The sequence below is a fragment of the Arctopsyche grandis genome, chromosome 11 (assembly GCF_051622035.1).
Source record: "Arctopsyche grandis isolate Sample6627 chromosome 11, ASM5162203v2, whole genome shotgun sequence".
In the NCBI taxonomy this organism is placed as follows: Eukaryota; Metazoa; Arthropoda; class Insecta; order Trichoptera; family Hydropsychidae; genus Arctopsyche; species Arctopsyche grandis.
The window spans coordinates 10,606,976-10,628,769 of record NC_135365.1 but is presented as its reverse complement, the minus strand read 5'-3'; the positions used below and the strand labels follow the sequence as shown (position 1 = coordinate 10,628,769).

General features: G+C 34.7%; 1 protein-coding gene across 1 annotated transcript in view; it reads left to right on the top strand.

Moving 5' to 3' along the window:
* The window catches only part of LOC143918561 (uncharacterized), a 386,376-nt gene that overhangs the window by 285,142 nt on the left and 79,440 nt on the right, over positions 1 to 21,794 (top strand). Inside the window, exon 7 of the mRNA XM_077440502.1 lies at positions 1,987 to 2,124. Coding sequence (XP_077296628.1) covers positions 1,987 to 2,124 — 138 coding nt within the window. The remainder of the gene's footprint in view (positions 1 to 1,986; positions 2,125 to 21,794) is intronic.

The window sequence follows — 21,794 nt, the reverse complement described above, 5'->3', positions numbered from 1 at the left end:
AAAAAAAGAAACAGTTGTCGAAGCGTTGAAGTTTCCCGTTTGCGATGTGTGTCTTGCATTCCGAGCGTTTACTGCATTGTGTAAAATCGGGCGTTTGTCTGAAATGAAATTAATTGAAATTTTGAAATACGGGTGTGTCTACATTTGTACATTTGTCTGAATTTCGATCAATAGTTGACGCCCAAACTTTCAAAGTAAGAAGACGTAAACCCTACGGTTTGACGATCCCCCATAAAAGTCTTACTGTGAAGAAGCTTTTGCTCACTCTAAGCACGTGTCACGTGGTCGATGACCGCACGACACGTGCCCCAAAGAAAAAAAAATAGATAGGTGTTGGGTATCGATGATTCGAAGAATTTGATCCGATGATCGACGTTTCTTAATAAAATGGGATATTTGATTTCACGCGATGCCTCTTCTTTTTTGGTAAACATCGTCATATTTTTTTTTTGTATTGAAGATTTTAAAGGAAATCATCGGACCCTTTTCTGTTTTTTTTTTTTGGCTTATGAAACATCCTTATCTTATCCTACATTACCCATCCAGTTTATCACGAAGTTGTATAAAGCTTACCACGTTTTTTTTTAATTTAAAGAAAGTCAAAGATTTTAATCTCTTTGTCAAGTTTTTGTGAAGAATTGATTTGAGCAGGAGATAAAGATTTAATAGGCTTCGATATATGTAGTATTGGTTTATTTTAGTGTTAATCTCCATCCTGCAAGGGTAGATACTTTTTTTATTTTAGTACTTTGGACAAGAATGAAAGTGTGAGTTGGAACTTGGAAGTAAGAACGAGTACATTTTGATATTGTTTAAATACTGCTAGAAGCCGTATAAATATATGTATATTTATTATATTTAAGAGTGGGGCGAAAACAATTATACGTTTAACACCTAGAAAATGAACAGTGTAATTTACAATTATTGAAATAGATATTTAAAAAAAAGCAACGTACAAACCAGATGGGCTGAAAACCAGACTGGTAAAATTGACATTTAAAAAAAAAATCTGGTTTAATAATGCTAAAATAATAGCATATATGAAATGCTATTATTTTAGCACTTAAACCAGATTTTTTTTTAAAATGTCACTTATACCAGTCTGGTTTTCAGCCCGTCAAATGATAGTATAACTAAAAATGTAATGAAATTAAAACAATGTCATTCAAACGAACTCTATCGGTCATAAATCAAATCTTAATAGTTTAAAGCAACCCTCAACAGAACAGTTTGAAAAAAAAGGTGACACGGATGAATGCGCACTGCACAACATTTTCATGTAAATTTTTTGATCATATCTCTTTTGGAGAAGTGTTTATTTTCAAGTAACATACATACATACATACATACATAAAATGGTCCATTTATATTATCCAGCAATGCACGTCAACAGTACGGTACAGTACTGCACAAAAAAGACTACTTATATTCATACTATACAGCACCGGCCGTTTTCAGCACGTTCGTACTTGTCTTGTACGAGTGCACGGAAAAATCGGCTTGCATATATTATGTTACACAGAACGACGATACTGCCCAATATTGCTTGCATCGTATCTTCATATGAGCATGGCAACACTTTTATAAGTACAAGTGCAGTCGCCACTATGACGTCACGTCATGTGTGATCATTTCCATGGCTAACCGGTTCTGCTTGTACTGTGCGTTTCGGTGACATGTACTGCTGTATTATATGAATGGACATACGTGTCGGCTACTGCTGTTAAGGATATATCACACACACACACACACACACACACACATTACGGAATATATGGGCAATGTATGAACGAATATTTTTCATACTGCTGTTTACGTGCAGCTTGAGTTGTACTTGAACCTTTAATCGTCTGATTGATTCCTGTACTTGGTGGGTTTTGAAATGTTGAATAAATACTTGGAGCTTATCGGGAGTCAAATCATACATAGATGTTACATTCATAGGTTTAGAAATCAAAGAGTCTAAGCTATCGTAATTGTTGATAGATCCTGGCGAGGACTCTCCTCCGGAGCCTGCTCCTCCTGAAGTTCCTCCTCGCGGTCCATCCTTACGTCGCAGCGGTGGTCCACCGATTCCTCCGCAAGCATTAGAAGCAGTACCGAATTGCAACTTTTACAATCAAGGTAAGTCATTATGATCATTTGCAAACGAGTTGGGCGAGCGTTTACGACAATATCGGGCAAAACCTTCGCCATTTTCGGCCAATCCTTCTGAAAGTGGTTACGAAGACGAACGAACACTCTTTGACTTACTCCATATATGTATGTTCGTATTATATACTATTGGTAAGGCTTAATTACAGTTTCTCCAGCTCGATTATGTAGTGGTTGCTCGCTGGTGTAACCTACATTAAAGTTTTCCCACTCGGCGCGGCTTTAATTCCAGTTGTGATCCATTAGTTTAATTTGAGCGCCGTACGTACGTAAATGTACTATGGACCTATCTATCTATCTATCTATCCGTTCGGTCATCTCTCACAATGGCGGCGGATTAAACGGTCTGAGGATGCTGCGAGCTTAATCTAGCCCAACGATGAGTTTAATTCCCCGAGTGTTGAGTTTCGAAACCCTGTCGAGGAGTGGGTGGGCGGGTGCGGATTTTCCCCCACAGCCTCTTTCTCTCCCACGCCGCGGCGCGGTCGGCCTTATTTGATTATCGAAATCGGAATTTGTTTAACGCAAAACGCTTTTAATTAATGTGAAATTTATCTTTCGCAGGTGAGCCAGTGTTTTATCTATTTCACACCCGTTGTCAAATTTGACAGGTATGTAAATTATGTGCAGATTAATCTCGACTCGATTGTGTTTTAGTTTTGAATGTCTGTGTTTTTTTTTAAATTAAATTGCTCATTGTATCTAGGGATTTTAAAGTAAATGATAAATGAGGTTATTTAGTGGGAATTATTAATTAAATTAATTCATCTCGACTTTACATGGATAGTAAATTTGAATTTTTTTCCTCGACTGGATCAGATTTTCGAAATAGATTGTATTAAAATAATTGGATTTTAAATGCATATATGTACATATGAATATGTAGGTTTATGTATGCGTATAAAATTTTTTTGGAAAAATATCTCATTTCAAACTTATAATCATATCAATGTATTCGTTAAGGATTTGGAAAGGTACTAATTAATTTATTTACATATGTTATAATCGTTAAGTGTTATTGCAATATTAAGTGTAATAATATATATGAGCCCTTATAATTGAAAGTGGCATAAGTCCACTTTTCTTCATTACGAGAAATATCTCTCAAAACATAAAATATAATGTTTTGCGTTCGGCAATATTTAAAAATACCGGCAGCCTGTAATACGTTTATTCTGCTTTTCCAAGATTTTGGACATATCGAATTAAAAAAGTAATAACAATTGTGAATTATGTCAAACAGCAATAGTCTTTTTCGGCTCATATATTACGGATTAATACAACCAGATTAATCTACCTAAATAAGTTTTCAAAAACGTCCTGACCAATTTTTTATGGCTAATTGCATCCAAAAATGGTCGATTTATCTAATTTCGTCCAAACGCTTTGACATGTTTTTTTGGATTAGACAAAAATTAAAATAATTGATTATTGAATAGTATTATGTTAGGAATTTTTTGATTAAAAAAAATGTCCTCCGATTTGTGAAAAACTTTATTCGGAGAATAACAGCTTGTTGGTAAATCGTTTCAGACAGATTTATGCTTTGAGGATGTATGTGTTGTCACGTTTCATTTATTTATTTATATAATTTTAGCTATTTAACTAATTTAAAAATACATTCTTAAATTTTAACTGTATTTCACATAGGTGTCTCCTTGCACCTTGCAAAAATGCATCCACGGTCTTAAAAGACCTGACGCACTTGGACCGGAGACCACGGATAGTTTCATTAATAGTTTTAAACTTCTTTAAAAAGGTGATAAGGATGATGAAGATTCAGTCAACATCCCAATTAATATTTCTTCATTATTTTTTTTTGATCAAATTTTATTTAGTTCACAAGTTATTAGAAATAAACGAGTCTTTAATATTGTATCCTTATATATATTATAGTTTTAGCAAGCACTGTAGTATAAACGAACGACACATTGATTTGATCTTAATATTGGAACGATGAACTTGAGAGACGCGTAGTATAATAAATGGACTGAGCACTGACCGACTGAAACTAACTGTATGTCGTACTGCAGGTATAGTTTATGTATTCGATTCGATGATTTATGTATCAATTCGATGAGTTTCTATTAAATTTATGTATTCGAGTATAGTTTATGTATTCGAGTCAATGTTTGCTCCAACGCAAATATTTTATTTTATCGCAATTTTTATGATTTTTCATTCCCACGTATGACCGTGAGAACATTCTAAAGAAGAGTATGAGAAGAATATGAGGTACATAATAATATAATATGTAGAATCATGTTTAATTTCTGGCAAGGTACCATCTTTCTTTTATTTTTACTGAAAATAAATAGACGCGTCTTTTTAAAAGATTGAGATATAATTGCTTAATGCTTATCTTAGGTACTTCCCTGAAAGATTATGGAACTTTTCCTGGAAAACTTATTGGAAAACAATTTTTTTCCACAAAATGCGGATTACCTTTATGTATTATAATATTATACATATAAATACGTATGTAATGGTTCGAAAAATGCTGCCTTAGCATAGTCACTCGGAAGAAGGTACCTACTTGAATTTTTTTTTCCTTAAATCGACCTTTTCTATCCACGTATACGTACGTAAGTACCGTAAATAGCGAATCTCAGCATAATCTCCACCACCCACACACATTCGAAATCAATCAAATTGAAAATTCAACCGATGGTCACAAATACGATTTCGGGCCTCTCTCGGAGATATCCTTTGAATTATGCCCATATCAAGAGGCGCCTCCGCGTCCATAAATTACCCTCAACAAATGGGCGGAGACGTGCGAATATGGAACGAAGAAGATGATGGTGGGAGATGGGTGGGTGGAGATGGTGGGGGGGGGGGTAGGGAGGATGAAGGGACTCGGGTAAGGTAAAGTGATGATACACGTGTAAGGGCGCGTGTATCAGATCATTAATTAAAATAATAAAGCGCCACCTCCCCCCCCCCCTCGCCGCGTGCGAAACTAATTTTTGAGCTGGGCCGAGCGTGGAGTCTAGCGGCGAAGTTAATAATGTTGCTGAATTATTCTTAATCACGAACTCGCGCCGGATGAGGGTGCAATTCATCAGACCGGTCGGTCGTGCCGCGGTTAACGTATTACCTTATGACCTCGATATACGTTCATACGTATGTTGAATAAATTTGGGTTGGTTTCGTATTTGGACGTTGCCCGATTTAATGTTCTGTGAAATTGATTTGTGTGCAAAAAGCCCACTTTGATTATTATAACCAGCAGCGTGGACTAGTGGTAAGCATATTATGCTCCGAGCAGAGTAGGCACGGTTCGAATTTCACTTGTTGCTGCTGGCCAGACCATGGCTTGTGGCTCCAGATCGATGGTTTCTGAATTTTCTGATTTCATTGTTGATATTGTTGGATATTAATATAAATGATTATAATTGATAATGATTATTTTATAAATGATTATTTTAATAATGTGGCTCATGCCGAACAGTTGGTACACATATGTGTTAGTGTTAAGAGTTGGTATCCCAGAGTCCGATCGTTTGCCGGCGACAGTTAGTAGCGGTGTACCGCTGACCGGATGCGCACGAGCATCCAATGTATGTATACTTTATATACGAACAATAAACGTACAAGGTTGAACTAAGATTGCCTTTTAATTGTATCTCTCCTGCAACCCCCCCTATACCCAGGACTTCCTATAATATGTTTCCTCATTTACATAAGTGGCGAAACCATCCTACCTACATATTGTCACGTTCCAGGGAAATATTTATTTAATTTTTATTTACTACTTGGTTAACCAACCAAGTTTCTTTATTGTTATTAAAATGTTACAATTATCTTATATTATAGATATATTCGAAAACCGATAGATAATGGAACTATGATTTTTATAATAGGAGACACGTAGAACTATTTCACTATAATTTTCGTTCACTTTATTCTGCTGCTGTGCTGATCGTTAATTGAGGACGCGTTCTCGGAGTATTTATGATGACGACTGTCACTCTCTCGGAGTCGATGGCGATGACTGACTCTCTCGAGTCGATGGTGAAGACTGCTCTCTTGGAGTCGATGGTGAAGACTGCTCTCTCGGAGTCGATGGTGAAGACTGACTAATGCGGTCGAATCGTGATCTATATAAATGATTTGTTATCTTATGGGCTGGGCACATTCCTGTGTTATCTGAATATCCTATTACAGGAATTTTTATAGTTTTGTTATTCACGTATATGAGCGTGTGAAAAGTACATTTGATATTGTGGGAACTAGAGTGATAAGCGGGGTACATAACAATATGCACTATTTGAATATGATTTCAAATTTATAATCGATACATTTATGTACAGGTTTAATAACATAGGTGGTCTGCTCAGGGGTAAAACCCGTATTGGTATCTTTAAAATGTAACGTATGTATATCTGGTATATATTTTTTTAAAATAATTTTATACTGTAGGTCTTCATCGATGACCCTATTTTGTTAGTAAGAAGTGTTACTAAAAGCACTAATACTATGTAATATTGAAACGGTTCCTGTAAAATTGACATCACTTTTCCAATCTCTCTTGAGAATCTCAAGCTATTTAGCGTCATGATTTTCGTCGATTTATATAACAAAATTTTTCTCTATAGATGTCACTGTGGATGATTTTTGTATGAATTCGCATTGTATAAATGCTTGTATTGATATGTACATATGTAGACTAGACGAATTAAATTTTTATAACTAGATTTATATAGAGTTTATTGTTACCCTCTTACATAAGTGGGGGGGGGGGGGGGGGTAAAGGCGTGGTTAGTCGGGAGTCTAGTTTAGACCAGTTTGTGGTCGATTTATAATTCTTAGGTCGAGTTGAAGAACAAATAAGACGGTCTGTATCTGGAGGTCCGGGTAACTTCTCGACGTACCTTCGACCCTCGCTCCCCTTCCAGGGCTTGACCTGTGAAGGGGATGTTTACGGGTTGCGGAGCCGCATGAAAAATTAACGATGGTGACCCTATTTTCAGTACACCCCCACTCCTTCCTCTGCCACGCGTGAACTATTTACGAGTTGACGTTGTATAAAATATATACATATGTACATACACTATACTAATCTCGTGTTGCTATTTCAGATGCAATTTCGTTTTACGTCCTCTCTAAAGTAGAGTTAAATTGAATTATTCGTGTCTTCTTTACTATTTTTATGAACACTTTTATCGTCTTCTATGTCTGTATACATATACATATATGTACATATGTATTAATGGTGAAACGTGGTAAAATAAACGAAAAAAATAGTGGGAAAAAAATACGATCTTCAGTGTGATCAATAAGGTTGCGACTAGCATAATTCAAGGCCATGTAATTATTTAATGGGGGTAATCAAATCTTGTTATATATAATACTGAACATTTACGTCAAATGCTTTAATAAAAAAATCACCACAAAGTTTTGGTCTCGATAAATTTTTCTGTCCTCATTTTTTCATGAATTATTCGGATTTGATATTTTTCGTACAAAAATACGAATAGTAAAGTTTGTCTATTTTATCATGTCTTTGTCACTTTGTTCCTTCAAGTTTATAGTCAGCTTTAACTACCCCAATAGGTGTAATAGATGTTACAGTAAGACTTATGTTAGTCCCATCCAGTTGCCATAGATTTGATGAGATGAGTATTAGAGTAATTAAATTAAATATAACGCTTCGTCTGATCAGTTTAAATGTAGAACTAAACCTGGCTAAGTTTATTCATCAAAATACCAAAGATTTCTGCTTTACTAGGATTCATTTATTTCATTATTGTCATTATACATATCTATATATGTACATATGTATGTATGTACAATTGTTTGGTGATATTTGAATAGTTTCATTAAATAATGTCACTGATGGGACTTCATACATTTTTAGCTTAACTTTAAAAATTAGTGACCAGACCAACTGATTTTGTTTTTGAGTGGAGACTAAGACTCGAATTAATATATTTAGATAAAATAATATTATGGAAAACTTATGCTTATAAACGCATCTTATCTTATATGATTATTAACGCATATAAAATAAATGCATTTTATCACGGTAAAAAATATTTTGGCCTTTAAAGTTCGCTAGATAATTAATCATAAGTATTTATTTCTAAGTAAAAAAAAATATATAGAATGAAAAAAGAAAAAGATATAGTCGTTTAAACAATTAAAATCTGACATAAAAGGAAAAAAACGATCGCAAGAGTGTGGATAAATACGGCTACTTATGTACTACTAGACGACACTGAGAACGATAATGGAATATTTTCAAACGTGTCTATTACGATTATTTTTCACCATCGTAATGGCGGATTTGATTCCCACATATATTGATGACCAAACCAAGCAAAATGGCAAAGTTTGTAAACGGTTGGACAAGAACCCAAATTTTGTCAGATGAAAAACTCGAAAGCGAGCTAATTCATAAAAATCATAGAAAAAAACATCTGACTATTGATTTAAATAATCATTTTGATCACAGAAATACTAAATTTTGAGTTAAAGACCGCAAAAGTCAAAAAATTTTAAAAATTGCGCATTTTTTAAAGCAATTTAAACCAACAAAAATCATTGTCGTATTCAAACTCAGTGAGTTAAACTTAGTGAATATTGATTAGCTTCTGCTTTGGTAATTTTTTTCGAATCTCGAATTTTTAGCGATTTTTAAAACGATATATTTTCGTGTCGTATGTATGTATCATCAAGAATACTTAGTACATAATTATGTAGTTTGGTATCTATAATTTGAGTGTTGTTTCTTATGACCTGAGGCAGGACTTAATCTGTACGTGTGCTCAGCAGTGCATGTGGGGTAATTTATCGGCAATCCCATTATTGGCAACAGCTTCCGGGTCGAGTATGCAACGGTAATGATGCACTAAGTAATTTATTGGCTTCCGATCAGAGATAGATACAGGGCAGCAAGCCCGCTGTACCGAGCCAACTTCTTGAGCCCCAATAAGCTTTCGGGTCGCACCCGACCTCCTCCAGAATACATTTTTCATAATGGACGATCGGTATTGGGTTGCCTCGTTACAGCCGATCGGGAAACTCTCGTTATATCGGTGCCCGTCTCGCGCGGACGGTCGTTATAAAGCTTTACGAGCTAATTTATACCTTATACTAACGAACGAGTGTTCTTCGCCGTGGAAAAATATGATGCGATGTGAGTTTTGCTAAAGCATTCGTAGTGAAGTTTTTATATACCTACATATTTTCAAAAAGTATATGATCCATATGAACCATATATTAACAACATATTTTTAACCACTACTATCTCAGGTAGAGCCGATTGCAGTTTTTGAACTTCGCTAATGCGAGTGTAAGATATCAATAAAGACAAAGGTTTGAGTTGTTGATCTTTTCAAATTTTAGGTAAAAGATATTAGGAGACCAGCCTAGTCGTATAATATAAGATAATATATAATATTTAGCCAGCAGTATGGCTCGGTGGTTGCGTATTTGCTTAGCACCGAGAGGTTACCGGGTTCGATCTCTTGCTAATATTTAATATTGCTGGTCTCCAAGTCGATCGTTTCTTACCAGAGTTAGCACATTTATCTGATTTCATTGTTGAAACGATTCCTGCATCAAATTCGCAAAAATTATCCTCTCTGGCTATGTCACAAATATCTGAATTAAATTTATGTACAATATCTAAACAATTATGTACAAGTCTAAATCTTTAGATGTCTCTATGGAGTAATTCATTAATTAAGTAATTGTTAATGTCGTGTTCTTCAGCAGATTTATGTAATAAAAATGCTGTAATGTTTGTAATTAATTGTCTAGGAAGGCGCATTTGGGTCTACCTGTTAGGCCTCCTGGTATATATCTATGTAGAATATTGATAATAATAATAATAAAAATTATTTTGATGATTATGAGAGTATATACGATGGTTTATTGTTGATGATTAAAAAAACGTATTCTATTAAAGTATCTTTCTCAGTAAGCACATGTTAAAGTAACATAGTAAATAGCTCATATTACGTATTTTATCAATACATATGTATGATTTAAGGTAGGTCGCATGTATTCTGAGAATATCGGTAGTTCTTTGTGTATTGTAAAGGGGGGGTCGTTTATAATACACAACGACGGTTTACGGTTGATGCTTTTATATTCATGTCTCTAATAAAATTACCATTCCTAAGGCAAAAAAGGTTGAATATTGCGCAATAAAAATTAATGATCGACGAAGTTTTCCGCAGACTTCATACATAGACGTCAGCGTTCGCCGCTACCAAACCCCCCCCGAGCAGTTCGAATCGAAGTTTTTCCACGGAATATTCCGAAACTTGTGTGCATATTCGTGTGTTTGTGTGCATGTGTGTAATGCACTCCTGCATTGAATTTTATTGTTGTTGAGATTCGCGAAATCGGAAAAGCTTTTACGGAAGCTGGCAGTTCGGAAGGGTGGGTCGGTGGAGTCGCGATGACGTCTTTGGGGATAAATGTCAACGGCTCTCTCTCGGCAAGACGGTTAGTTAGAGATTGTAATTGTCAAAGTGCGGAGCTGTTTTCAAAATGAAATGATAAAGAAAGTGAAAAAAAAGTGATAAAAAATAAGCCCGCGAATGGCGCGCGCGCACACAATGGACCCGAGCGCGGTTTCAGCCCGAGTGCCTCTCCGACAACGAGAACAAACTCAATTTCAGCGACAGCTGAGTAGGTCTCCTCTCTCTGCCTTTGACTGTGATTTCGGTCCTTTTTGCTATTTTATATTTACCGGGGAAACGAAAAGGCGACATTAAAAAAAGCGATTCCGTTTGTGCTAGTGTGTGTGGGTGTTTAGAGCTCGTCCGGCTGGCTTCGGTGAAAGCTGTTTGTCGGTGACGATAATAGGGGTGACTTTGTTGTAAATAGATTTAAACGATTCTGTTACAATTGAGTCTGTGTGAGGTAACCCTGGAATGCATGGGGACGTTGCGAGAAATGAGAGTGAATATAACTTCGGAGTTTCAATGTCTGTTTGCTTCAATTTGTTACATTCTCACAATGACAATGTTCAGTGCCAACTCTCATATTAATTCTCCAATCTGGTTTAATGCTATGTATTGCTAATTTTTATGACTGTATGTATGATTTGGTAGATGGACTATTGGACGAATGGACACTTGGCTGACAGAAACTTAGACCGAACGGAAATTTGGCCGAATGAAATTTTTGATTATTAAAATTATATTTGTTATTTGTATTTAGTAAATAATAGAAGATAAAAAATATTTAAGGCACTTAATCAGAAGAAATCAGTGTAAATATTTTTTTATCATTTTATTCGAATGATATGGATGGACGTTTTTTTTATTTTTCAACTCGGGTTGTTTTTAAATTCAAAAACTTTCTGTTTTTGTGTCGCAGCTCAGTGCCACTCAAACTTTTTCACGCCAGGGACCAGTAGATACTGCTTGGTACTTTCTTTTTTTTTATAATCATTATTATAATTCACAGCAATTCATCATACACTGCTGATAAGAAATTAGTTTAAATTTTCAATCGGCCAAATGTCCGTCAGCCTAACGTCCATTCGATCAAAAGTCCGTCGGCATAATGTCCGTTCGGCCAAAAGTCCGTTGGCCTAATGTCCGTTCGGCCAAGCGTCCGTCGGCCAAGTGTCCATTTGGTCACAAGTCCACGTTCAGTATACTTCATTAATATAATTTTGTAAGAAATATTTCTGTTTATTTACCTAATATATCGCTTCGCAAACTTGTAAACTTTGCCAATTCAAAACTATATTTTATTCAGGGGAAAATGAAAACCATTTTATTGGTCTCTATTGTATTGCATAAATATTTACTATACTGTAAAGTTTGTAACACTTTTTGATCTCATTTTACATTTATGACTTTAAAACTTTTACACAGAAGTGTGCTTAGTATATATAAGAGTTGTAAAATATAACATAAAAACGCTGTTTTTGACCAAAAGGAAATTTGCTAGATTAACAAGTTATGCATATGTTTTTTTTTTATTATTAGCTAATCAACTCTCTTAACTCACTGTGACCAGCCGAATTTTACCGAAAATTCTCTATGGGAGTCCACTTATTTTTTGCAAAGTAAAAGGTTTTTTAAATTAAACATAACTCCTAAACTTTTCCATGGATTAAATTAAATGATATGTATTTGCTCTGTATAATGATACTTGTATCAAATATACAATGTTTCTGGCCAGGGAGGCGCATTGGGGTTACCTTTTAATAAATATATAAAATAAATATATAAAATAAGTAAATAAAAAATAAATATATAAAATAAGTAAATAAAAAATTAAAACACAGCTTTTTTAAAGTTACCTTCGACCGAAGTGAAAAACCTTATGAAGGATATCAGATCACAATTTTTCAAACCGTAGTGAATTCTGAATTTTTTTTTGTATTAAATTTAAATAAATTTCAATATATTTTCATGTAATAGTCGATATCTGAGTTTTGAAATCTTTTCTGAATATTATTATTTTGGAATATTATCGATGAATTATATATCGATATTTTCAATAAAGTATGATACATGTTGGTATGATATCTATGAATGTATGTAAGTTGAATAAATAACAAAAGTTGAATACTAGTCAACCTCAGTCATAGGAATAAACAATGTTTAATAAATATTGTATAATGTATTACGGTAGTTGCCCTTAAACTAGACGTATGTAAATCATTTAAATATATTAAAAATGATTTAAGAGTAAATTAATTTTTAAAAATCCAATATCTATATTTATGTACACATCTAATTGTTCTCTACGTTATTTTATTCAATTTTTAAATGCTTTTTATTGTTAATAAAATGGGTTCACAATACATATTATATACATATGAATAATTCAATAGCTACTGATCTAGTGATCATTTTCTATTTTACAATTACTTACCTTATTACCTTATTTTATTGTTAGTTAGTGTACATAATAATAGAAAAAAGTCCAAAAACCAATTTCAAATTCGTACAAATGTAACATAATACACATAATATTATATTAACTGAAGACTCTCTAAATTAGATTGTAATTGGATAATCTGTGTTTATACCTGAAAGGTATAGACATCTTGTTGTAATCGCCGAGACTATTCAGGTGTGTGCTAGTAATACGTTAGTGTATAGTTTATTCGTTAACTTACCGAATGTATAGAATATCTCATATTTTTTCAATCAAATACATACCTGTGTGATTTTTAAGGGCATATTGTTCAGTTTTAAATTTTAAAATGTGTACGTTTTTCTTTTGTTTTCAAGATGAAAATCAACAATGATGTTTTTTGCATGGTGTGAATTCGAGCGTGTACAGTGTGATAAAAATATGTCGAACGCGGTTTATAAAATGTTTATTATTTTTAAAATATGGAAAAAGTCAATTTGTCCACCGCGGGCTCGGCTATTAATTCACTTTTATAGGTGGGGGTGGGTGGTTGGGGGGTGATGGGTGCGGGTATCTCTTCTCTCGCGTAACACATGCAAATATCCGATACGGTCGAAGCGTTAATTGAGTTTCATCCCGGCGATTGTTTTTGTATCATTACGCCTCGCGTCGTTCGACCAGTAATGGCAAAAACGGGCACGGTGGGTTATAAAGGGGGGGGGGGAGTGGATTTTCGGGGGTGGGTGGCACGAGAATTAAACGTTATTTTGTTTCAATTTGCCATTGTACCGAAGCGCTTTTATGGCGCGTTAAGCCTTCAAACGAAGAAAAACATTTATTTTCGGGGAAAATTGGGGACGATGGCGACAACGGTAGGCTTTTCGTTCCCCGTACACGCATATGTATGTATGTATGTATGTATCCTGCAATGGGGGTGGTCTTTCTTTTTTTTCGTTCACCCCTCGTTCCCCGAGTAAACGAAATGTGATATATTGTTTTAGCACCGCGTCTCCATCATTACGCGTAATCACTCATTCCGATAAAAGCGCGAGCACACTTTTAGATAAATCCTGCGCGGACGTAAAGTGACTTTTCCTTGTGTGCTGAATGGATAGTTATTTTGGTTCAATTTATCTTCAAGTGATATTCGGCTGTTTAGTGGAAATTTATAGTTTTGCTTTTCTGGTGAGATTATTTAAATTTTTAGCGCTAGTTTTTGAAATGATGTAGTTACCATAGTTGCATACATATGTATATATAATGGAAAAAAAATCAATGAATCATCATTATGAGGTTCTACAAAGAATTAAATGATCTACTATTACTTAACCACAGCGTAGTTCACTGGCTAAATCAGTAGTAGAGAAGGTCGTGAGTTCAAATCCTCGGCGGAATCCTTTGATTAAATATACATATACGGTGCTGGAAAGATCTGGGTAGTTATTAAAATCCAGATCGACCGTCTCCTGCTGGAATTTTCTTGTGTATTGAAATCTTTTAATTACGTCAAAAGTAAATCAGCTGGTTTTTCAAACGATAGAGCGTGTTGAAATCTACCGAATTGCATTATTAGGTAGATTTTAACACGCTTAGGTAGGCCACTAAGTCGACGATATGTACATATGTATGTATGCAACCAAATTGGCAAACCTCAAGACCCCGAATATCTTGAGATTAACAGGAGAGATAAGAAAGAAGATTTCAATGAAAATCAGAAAAATAGGCAAACTCTGATAAGAAGCGATCAGCAGCGGCACTCTAGTTGGTCTTGAAACCATTACTACTCTGGTTGAAAGCATTATAAGCTAACTACTAGTCCACGACGCTGGTTAATAATCTAAATCAAATAACCTATTTAAGTCCCTGATGTTTTAATGATGCAAAGAAAATTTATATTTAAAATACATTTCGATGTCAATATATTGCTGATTTTTAATTGAAAAGAATAAAAGTTCTTCTTCTTATCGATCCAATAAACTGCAAAATTCCAATTTATGTATGTATGTAAATATATGAAAGTTTCTAATGTTCGAACTGGTATCCTTTCAATAACGTGCAGAGCATCCTGTGACATGTGACTGGGCATATGGTTGAAATTTTCGGTTCGCTGTGTATTCTTGTCCCGATCGGCCACCCCATAAGGACCTCAGCCTTCCATTACTGGATGGTAATATTTGATTTGCATCGGAGCTTTTGCACCGGGGCGCCAATTACACGCGGCACGCACGAGCGGTTAGCGCGCACCCGACGCGCTAATCTCGTTACTATTCATGGCCTATGCAAATATGGCCGCTCACCACCCACCCAATCCACCCGCCCGCCTACCCACCCACCTACCCACAGTTCGCGGGCTTTCATGAATAAAGATCCCGCGATCCGCCAAAGGGCTCTGTGTGGTGTCCTGCGGTCGACGGGTCGCCCGACCCCCCGCCGAAGATCCCGTCGAGATTTGTCTTGCAGCCGACGTTTGTCGGCTTTAATTTTCAATTTGCGAAAGCCGATCTTCTGATGGAATGGTTGGTGTGAGTGTGTGTGTGTCTTCTCATATCTCATTCTGTCGCAAAATTTGTCGCGCTTGTGTTCGCTGCGGTGCGTGTTTCAAATGTTGCGTAACCGCTTAAAATTGATCGTCTCTGCGAGCGGATATAATGTGACGTATATTGTACGTTTCGATTTAAATGTTTTTAATATAAGTGTCGTGTCGAAATCGTTTTATTAAGTTTAATATACGTATATGTACATATGTTTATGCAAATTCTGGTGATTGGGAAAGTGCAAAAAGCATTTCTTCGTTTTCTACATTGGAAAGAATGGGTGTTACCCATATCTCTGCCCTACTCTTTTCTTTTTGGGCATGTTTGGGTATAATTCCCTTGAACTTCGGAGAAATTTATCATTAATTCGTTTTGTTTTACAGCTTCTTCAATGTGGTAATACGTCATGCCCGTCTTTGCTAGAACAGTTGGGACTTTATGTCCCTAATAATCATTTGCGTGGTTATTATTCTACTAGTGTTGTAATATGATGAAATATCATCGCATGGTTGTTGGCATATTAAGTTATTAAATAAAAAATAAATTAAAAAAAAATGTGTCGGTGCTGTGTTTGATTCCGCACGCGGTCGAATTTTTTTCGAATACCTTTTAAATTTAATATTTATATTTAATTGTTTAATACGAAAAAAATGGTAAAAATGACCTACCTACCTACATGTAAACAATATAAAACACCAATTGAAAATTTTATTAATTAAAAAAATTTTCAATAGATGGCGGTGAATTACTTCTAAATTATTTCGGTATATCTGCCTAGAGGAAACATTGGTATCGAACAGTATACGTATATATATAGAAGTTTTTTCTTTTGTTAGTAGGTACATATATTCGTATTATATTCATATGTACGTTTTGGCAGTGGTTTAACTGTGCCGTACATATGTATCTCGAATTAAAACGACTATTATAGTACGGTGAGCGTTATCTCAGACAGATAGACAGACAGACATACAGACAGACAGAATAGCGATATTATATATATGATCATTTGATGGTTTTACCTCCTGTCCACAAAGTGCTTTATCGGATGGCTTCTATTCCAAGAGCTATCCTACTTCTGAATGAAATTATTGCTGCCGTGCCTGAATTATTGCCGTGCCGTGCCTGACTATTATCAGAGACTATCTTGACCCATTTTTCTGGTAGCCTGTGCTCATGATTATTTCCATTATTGGATGTGATTTATTTGAATATGATTTATATATTTACCTGTGTGCAAGTTTAATACCATAGGTGTTTGCTTAGGGGTAAAACTCGTATTGGTTTCATTGTAATGTAATGTAACGTACATATAATGATATATTACTGGTATGGATAGCTATTTTTTCGAAAATTATATTATACTGTAGGTCCTCATCGATGACCCTATTTTGTAATTAAGAAGTGTTACTAAAAGCTCTAAAACCATCCAAATATGGATCTCACCGTAAATAAAATCTAGATTTTCCGAGAAATTTTCACATCCAAGCACCTGTACACATTGTACAATGTTCACACTTGAAATTTTAGCTTGGCGAGGTGGGCCGGTGGGAGGAGAGGGGGGGAGGTCGAAGAGGGTCGATCTATTCGCAATTCTGTATAACCGAGGGGTGTTTATAAGACGACAAGGCAACATTATAAATATGGCAGTGGATCAGTGAGACGGTGGGTTTTATCGGTTCGGCTGGCGTGCACTCCCCGTACACGTGAAAGGTTTTTGATGCATCACTCTCGGGTCACATAAAGCTCCGTCGAAGGAAACTCGCGTCGTCTATAAAAAGGCGTAAAGAAACTGTCTGCCCTGAAAACTAAATGATTGATGAGGTATTTTGCGTGCTCCGCCGTCGGCACATTACAACCTCTTTCTTTTTTTTTTTTTTTCGCCGCGTGGTCTTCGTACTTCTTTTCCTCTGTGAGGAAATCCGTGGAGGAAGGCGTGAAAAGCTCGTGACGCGTGACGAAAACTCCAGCGGCGGACGGACCCGAGAGAGAGAAAACGAAGGGCTCTTTGGGTAAAATATTTACCCACCGATTAGCCTGTCGAGGGTAGTTTTCAAATTGATTCGCATGGTAGATTGCATTGTTGTCGGTTGTCGGGTCGGCGACGTGTTAATTGGAGGGGTGCGAAAAGAAACCGTCATGTTTCGCTTTGTTCCGGATAATTACGAACTTTTCGCTTTCTTGCGGGTCGACGATTGTCGTTTTTCATTATTATTCAGTAAGTACCTAAATGGTTTTGAGTGAATTTTTTCGATAATTTCGCCGACGGACCTCGTTCTTGTTCCGGTTCAATTTATTTTCGAAACGTTAGTTTTGACGTGTTTATAATTAAATTACGCAAAATTAAACATTTTCCTGGGTGGTTTCTGGAAATTTGTTCGCTGATAACTTTTCGCATCGTAAACAGTTCATGGTAGATAGTTTTATATTATAATAGTTGATATGTATTCATTAAATACACATATGTACATATACATATAATCAACATTCAAAATAATAAAAAAATTGTACTTTTAATAAAGATCAGATTAAATCAGTTAATAAAGCACTCAAATAAACATACATCTATGTATGTAATTTATAAGAATCGTCAGAGCCTAAGGTTCCCATAGAGTCGTAAATACAATATATTTTTATTTTTAAATGCTTTTTATTATTAATAAATTATGTTCTCAAATCATCTTTTATCTATTTTAATAGCTACTAATCTACTGGTCATTTTTTATGCTTGTTAGTAATCATAGTATAATAATATTTTAATGTTATATTAAATGTACAGCATAATAGGAAAAAAGAGCTTAAAGAGCAAAAACTAATTTAAAATTCTTATAAATGCTCATTATATATTTTATACATAATATTAACTAAAGTCTCCCTAAAGTTGATGATTTAAATCAGATTGCGATTAGGTAATCAATGTTTAATATACAATATATCAAGTTTCAACAATATTCTGAAGATTTCACAAATCTTCTACAGAAAGCCCTATATTTAGTGTACTTTGCTTATATTAATTAGAATATTGTACATAGTTTAAAAAAATTGTTAACAATTTTGATCAAAAAATCACAATTAGGAATTTATATGTTAGGCCTTTTGAAATTAAATGCGTCTTATAAGTAGAGCGCGGATAGAGAACGTGCATTTTCCAGGAATCGGGGCGGTTTGGCTCTATTTACAAAGCTAGAGTCCAAAAAAAAAGGTTGGGCGAACCTTTAACAATGCATTTACAACAATTGAACAATAAACGGTGCGCTCTGGGTCCGCTCTTTACTTATAAGTTATCCCAGATGGAAATATCAAACTATTTATAATGAAATTTGTATATAATATTTGTATTAATTAATTGTTAAATTGTATATTACAATTGTTTTGTGTCGTTTCCATATGAAATACCTACATAGTACATAATCCGTTATACTCCTTTCGTGTTCACTTCGGTTCCTTCATGAACATACTAGTTTGTTCATACACGAACTATTCGTTTTAGTTTGAGTGCTGTAACAGTCAAAAGCTATCTTCAAATAGACTCACCAGGTGTCGGATGATATATTTATCTATCAAAACCTTTGAGCTGTTAAAAGCCTTTGAGATTTCAAAACGCCAAGTATTTAAAAATGAGCCAAGTATTTAGAAAAAAAGATTCCAGGCTGAGCATGTATGTATGTAAATATACATATGTTTGTCACATATAGGATGAGACAAACGATTGAGAATACTCAAGCATATGCCTAATAGTTTATATATGTCATCCTATGTACATAGTTCGTTTGTCAATTTGTTCATCTGCGTAGACTAAAACTGGCCAGATTGGTTCGTGTATGAACAAACTAGTATTTTCATAAACGAACATTATGTACGTTTGGACTGCGACATTAACATAAAATTTTTAAAGTTCCGTTTTCAAAGTTGTTGAAAATTTTATTTTTATTTATATGTTCCTACTTTAAAAATGCCGTCATTCAAGTTAGGTGACATTAATTTGAAATGTTTCTGTTGATTTTTATTCGTCTGTGAATTCGGGAGTATGAAATTAATTTGCGGCATTATACAAATTGCCGGATTTGTTCTTGCGTTTTTATTTTTAAAACCGCGTCATTTTTGTGGCATTCTGATTGCTCCGAAAAACCTCCCCTCCCATTGCCCAGCTTCATCCAAACCCACCACCAGCCGTCAGTTTTCCTCTGTGCCAAAGCTTTGGCATAATTGCTTTGATGATAATTTAATGTTTTCTTTAAAAAGAGAGATCACAAAGGGCACGAATTAAAAGGTAGGAAAAAAGAGGAGAAAGGCGCCAACGGAGCACAGGAAACCATTTTCTTGTTATCTGCTACGAATGAATAGATTTTTCAGGAAAATAAAAACTCGTCTCCCTCCCCCTCTCACGTTTACGATTCCTTTGTTAAATATCACAGTCTTCTTACATTTTATTTTGTAATCCCACTTGAGTTATGACCCCCCCCCCCCTCCCCAGTTCACTCAAAAATTCCTATGCCTACTTTCACCCCTGTGTCTGAAACCGAACGTTCATTCATAGAAAAAGATGCACTACGATCAAAAAATAAACTGTCAATAATAATTTTGTTAAAATACAAGTAATTAGTTTATAAACGAGGACGGATCTATTAGAAGGGTGTACTTTTGTTGGTCGGATGGGCAACGAAGTGCCTTCGTTTCCATCGAGATGGGGAGGCAATCTCCCCATTTCACTCACGCCGATAATATAGATGCGCGTCTATACCTAAAGTAATTAGGTAATGAAAGCTTTAAGGAAGAAAGACTATCTCGGTGGGTGAGATGAAAAAAAGGAGGAAAAGACAATCAGGATGGGTGGGCAAAATGACCAAATAATGGCCGAAGCGAGTATTCGTCGGCACTAAGGGGAGGAAACGATCGCGGGGAAAACTCACCGCAAGGGGCAGGCTCTGGCTCTCGAGACGAGGAAAAATTAACCCATTTAGCATTTGTCCTTTTCCCTTAAGCGGCTTGAGAGGCGAAAAACGAAAGGAGTGGCTATTTTTTTTGCAACGTATTGCCGTTTTCGAAATGAATTCGTTATGAATTGCCGCGAAATGAATATTTTCAATGTCGAATATTACATATTTATTTATTTTTATATTAATATAAAAAACAAAATTGAGACATTGATTAAATAAATTGAATTAATTTTGTAGTAAATTACTGTACAAATATTTACGTTTGTCGCGATATTTATATCACATTCTACATATGATGATGTTTTAATTTAGATAGACAGTATAAAAATGATTTATTTTATTATTATTAAAATTTGATCATGTTAGTTTTGTGTGAAAACATTTCAACATCTTTGTTAGCTACCATATATTCAAATGTCGAATATCGAATAGTCGCTTAAAATTATTGGTATGAAGTTTAAGAAAAGTCAAGCTATTTTTAAAATTTCAACAGAATCCTTATCTGGTACATCAAATAGAATCAAATGTGTTGCAGGTCGCTAATAAAAAAAATTATTAGTTTGAAAAGTATTCGAACATACAGATTTAGAATTCCTATATATATGTAAGTTATATCAAATTGATTATATGTACATACATATGTATATATAGTTATATCGACTGATCCAATTTTTATTATAAATTATATATACCAGCGACACAGCTCTGTGGTTAGCGTGCAATGCTTTCAACTGTTCATTCTTGACCCTGAATACCTTAGATGTGACTCCAGGTCGATCATTTCCTATCAGAGTTTGCCAATTTATTTGATTTCATTGAAACAGTTCAACCAAAATGGCAAATAACCTTTTCTCACGAGTTTATAACATCTCAAATTTTCTGATAATATTAATATTCTACCGACTTTCGAAAATGTATGTATTTGTGACAATATTAGAATTATAGAATTTTTCTATATTATTCTGTATAAAAATAATTGTTTTTTTATCGATATTAGGTTTGTGTATAATTTTTAACCATAGATGTAAAAATAAAATGGGTGTTTACCTGTATAAATAAATTACAAATTATATATAGCTCAAACATACATATTATGTTTTTAAAGTGTTTTGGTTTAATTTTGTATTTGGACATAATCAATGATAATATGCACTTTCGCTTTAACGGAGTTTTTAAGCTACTTTCGCATTATTCGTAGTTAGTCATACATTTGTTGGATTTGAGGCGCCTTTTTAATTTTTTCATTGGAAAAATGGTATAAGATACGAAAATGTGAATAAAATTTGAGTGATTGATTGCCTCTAATGCGGACAAACATCAGTTTGTT